This window comes from Pygoscelis adeliae, unplaced genomic scaffold, assembly GCF_000699105.1.
Source record: "Pygoscelis adeliae isolate BGI_AS28 unplaced genomic scaffold, ASM69910v1 Scaffold13, whole genome shotgun sequence".
Taxonomy (NCBI): Eukaryota; Metazoa; Chordata; class Aves; order Sphenisciformes; family Spheniscidae; genus Pygoscelis; species Pygoscelis adeliae.
Genome location: NW_008824499.1, coordinates 4,807,058 through 4,811,438, shown reverse-complemented (window position 1 = coordinate 4,811,438; position 4,381 = coordinate 4,807,058). Strand labels below are relative to the sequence as shown.

Here is a 4,381-nt window from a genome sequence, read left to right as displayed (position 1 = left end):
TGTCAATACTATTCCTTCCTGAATTTAGAAGTAGCAGTACCTTAGAAACTCCTGGGGTACATTTCTATACATTGGGGTACATTTGTATAATTCAATGACACATACTGACCAAGAAAAAGAACACATACAGTCAAAATTCTGTTGATGCTTGTTAGGAAATGGCTGTGAAGTTGTAAGTCAATAGAAACATCCCAAAAAAAATGATGGTAAAGACTGTATACCGTGCAGAGAGAAACTTTAGGAAAAAATGCTTTTCTAAAGAAAACAGTTTTACAAATAATGTGAGCACAGGTATTTTCTGTAAATTTTACTAGCAAAACCGGAACTTCAACCTGAACACAAAAAGGATATATAACTACTTAATGATCTTTTAAAAGTGCCAAGTGTTCAAAGTCAATACGAAACAAGTACTGATGTGACTGGATGAATGAGCAGAACCCAGGTATATGGCTTATTAAATCTAATTTCTTACAAACGCAGTATCTACAAGAGCATTATGTGCATAGTGTAGGCTTGGCAACATCTTATGATTCTTTTCCCCCTGTTGTCAAATAAAATGGGTAAGTCGCTGTCTAGGACAATGACACAGTTCTACTTCTAAGACAGAGAGATAAGAATGCAAAATGTCAAACAGGCAGTATGAGTTTTATGCTTCTCATTGTCTTACATAAATATTGGCCTACCTTTCTACAGGAAATTCCAGATGTTTCAAGAAAAGTAACCAGTTGCACGCTAACAACAGTTCAGTTCAGACAAGTGCACTGAACTCTTACACAGTTAAGAAAATCCTACCAAGACCATATTGAAATTTATACATTATACATGACCCTTACCTAACGCTGCCACATCAAACAATTTACCTTGATACATCGCAGCAGAAATAGGGCAGCTGATCCCCAAGGCATCCTCAGCCATGAAAGACTGACAGAAATCACGCAGCATTTTCATCCCTAGGCCACTTCTTCTGTACTTTCTCCGGACAAATATAGTATCCAAAACCGGCAGCAAATAACACTGACTGGTTGTACCATCACATAGGCTCCCTGAAAGCAGACAGTAAAAAATACATGAATTTGAAAACAAAATTGGTATTGCCGCACTAACTAACCGCTATGTGATTCTAGCCACAAATACTGCCCTGAGACCTTTCCACAGGCTGAGAATGACCCCAGCTGAAGTGCATTTGCATAGACAGTAAAACACTTTCCAGGAGGAAGATTTGTGCCATCAAACTGAGAGGACCTGCTTAACATGTGGTTGACAGGTCTCACCGTAGTATTTTCCAGACTCCGATTCTTCATAATCAGACCATCTAGGTACACAGGCAACATCCATAGGAAAGTTCACTGGAAAGATATAACTGGGCTATAGCCAAAGAGGCATGAATATTCTGAATGTAATCTCAGTATATTCCTTCAGGTTTTGGCTATTCTGGTAAATCACCCCACAAACTCTTTATGAAATACACCAAACCACACAACGCAGTATGATCTAAATGCTCAGAAGGTCTATACTGCCTGATGCAGCTGGACATTAAAGAAGGATTCCAGAGAAAACTCCCAATACTGTTTAAGCTAACAATTTCATAATGACTGCAGGGAGAGAACAGAGGCTCTCTTGGCCTCTGCATACATTGCTGTTGTGCCTTCCCAAATGGTATGACAATACTCTGAAGTATGAAACTTGACTGGCCCCATCATTTACACCTCCTTTCTGACTTTTACTGGTCAGAAAGTTATACAACCCTTTTACTGCGTATTCAGTCTTTGATCTCCTAGTCCAGTAAATTCCATAGACAGCTGTACAAAAGAATACTTCTCTCTTTCAGATGCTGTAATCTGTCAACACATACCCAGGAGTCATCTTCAAACCTTTGTTGGTAAGAGAACCACACAAAAAGTAAGTGTTGGGGTTGCTCCACCTGAAACTGGAAACAGACCCCTAACTGGTCACACTCGCAGTGACTCCGGGCCAGAGGAAGGGAAGTCCATCACTCACCACCTTCAGAAAAGAGAGCAGAAGCCGGACAGCCCCAACAACCCAGCACATAACAGGGAGGCAGATCACTTCCCAAAGAGGAAGAACCATGTCTGAGAAAGCACCAAGTAGAATCCAAGTGATAGCTAAACTCATGGCAGCAGTTTAGGTTCAACCTTACACTGCAGCACACAAAAGTCACACCTCTGTGGGAAGATGAGTACAGACATTAATTAAGGCGTTCGGGTATAAAGCCATAAACAACTGAGTGGTGCATTTTAAGAAAGTACTGTAAGTGCTCCTTTGTAAGTCACTCGATTTCTACTGAGTGGTAATTTATCACACATGTACGTGCTCTTCTAGTCCATCGCTTGAACTACTACTATCAGTGTTAAACTAGGGGTTTCACTCAAGGACGGTCCTTGCTAAGAGACACATTACGTCAGTCACTTGAAATCATGGGGACATGACATAATGCTCTACATGTGGACAAAATACAGACTCAAGTATAAGCCTCCAAACTATTAGTTCTAGTGAAAACTGTCCAAAAAAATTAGAACCAAGGGATTTATTTTGCAATCATGTATGGTAAACTCAAACTGGAGTCAAGAGAAAGTTGATTAAGAACAGACATGCAGGGTCCAAAATTTTAATCTTCACCCTAAACAACCTAGGGTTCTATTGCAGGAGGTACATTAGCAATTCACTGTACAACTTCCATCCAGTGCATAATACCATAAAAACAGAACCTCAAACTACTTGACAACATAAGCATTCAACCCTGAAATGAATAACCAACATCAGTTCACCAGCTACCTACATATAGGATAAGGTCACCATGGAAACATCTTGCTGATTTATTTTCCTTTTTAAAAAATATTAACGAAGATTTTATGCTGCTTCTATCCAGGTACATGGTAGTTTAAATAGAAATGGATATCTAGGTCTTTATAACAGAAAAAAAATACATTTTCTTACTTGTTGCTTAAATCTCATCAAGACCTTCTCGGTTTTGTTTCTTACCACTTACTAGTGTACCACTCGGTCTAGTTTTCAGTGTCTTGAGACTTGAAACTTTCATCACTTCACTAAGACCTATTTCACAGTTTCACAGATCTCCTATTGAATGGCTGTTCCTAAATTCCAGTATAAGACTTTTACTTAATAGATCCATTTTTTCTTTATGACATCCCCATAGTTATCTTAAACTGTACTTCTGTTCCTTGAGTTGGTGTCTAGTACCTTTTGCTGATAGTCGCCAGGCCTGACTTTGATTACTGTTTTTTCTCGGATGCCAATTCAGCAAAGCATACATTACTATATTTAATTCTAGACCCTGATTTGTCAAGGCTGTAGCTCTCCATGTATCAAGAATCCACGTCACACATACTCAGCCATACAACAGGAGTATGTAGCTACATAACCATTCCATTCGCATTCAGGCTTGGTCCACCCCTGCTTAATCAAAGTGCATGCTTAACTTCAAACACATGTTCAAGCACATTGTTGGAAAAGGATGGTTTGTGGTGGTGTTTATAACCTTTCGATATTTGTAACACATGATGGGTAGTTACGTTTTTTTCATGAGCCAAAAAATTGAGTATATCCCCAGTCCTATTGTTAGCTGCCAGCCCAACAGAGATGTTGGATTCCAGCAGTGTTGCACCATACATTCTAAGAAAGGGACAAACTTTTCCTCATGAAGTCAATAGCTTTAAGAATTCCTGCATGTTGCAAGTGTCCTTGTAAGTTTATTATTACCTCATATAGTCTGTCTCTTATAAATCTTGATGAGACTGCTGTGCAGCAATCCCAGGAGCAGAGTGATTTATGTCTGTGCTCCTCATTTTGTGTTGAAAAGACGACAAAAACTTGTAATGTCTAAAGGCACTGTAAATAAAGAAACCATGAAGCCATTCTTCACCTTGTCCCTGGGAAACGTATTAGAAGAGTCATAGCCCACAGCCATTTGAAATAAAATAAACAAACAAACCAACCTTTGGAACAAAGGCCACTTTGTCTCTAGTTCCCATCCAATAACGAAGAGGTTACCATAAGCTAATGGTGGCCCAGAGATGACCACTAGGCTCTCACACATTTGGTTCAGAGGTTTGTTTCATTGTTGAAACACACAAACAAAGTTTTGAGGTGAGGAAGGAGACAGGGAAAATAAGGGCATTGGCGATGGAGATGGAAGTATTCATACAGTCTGCCCTTTGAAAGCCTTTGATCTGTTTGGTTAGGTTACGAGTGCCAAATGACCAACTTATGAGCCAGCAAAATGGTAAACAGATATTACAAGGGCAGGAAAGCAGACAGCCATTAGCATTCCCAAAGAGCCACAAACCAGAAAAAAAAAAAAATCCAGTCTCCACATCCAACAGACCCAAACAAAACAAGGTTG

General features: G+C 39.5%; 1 protein-coding gene across 1 annotated transcript in view; it reads right to left on the bottom strand.

Annotated features, from left to right (window-relative positions):
* The window catches only part of FAM169B (family with sequence similarity 169, member B), a gene marked incomplete at its 3' end in the record, with an annotated part of 28,385 nt that overhangs the window by 5,905 nt on the left and 18,099 nt on the right, over positions 1-4,381 (bottom strand). The window contains exon 5 of the mRNA XM_009321544.1: positions 861-1,043. Coding sequence (XP_009319819.1) covers positions 861-1,043 — 183 coding nt within the window. The remainder of the gene's footprint in view (positions 1-860; positions 1,044-4,381) is intronic.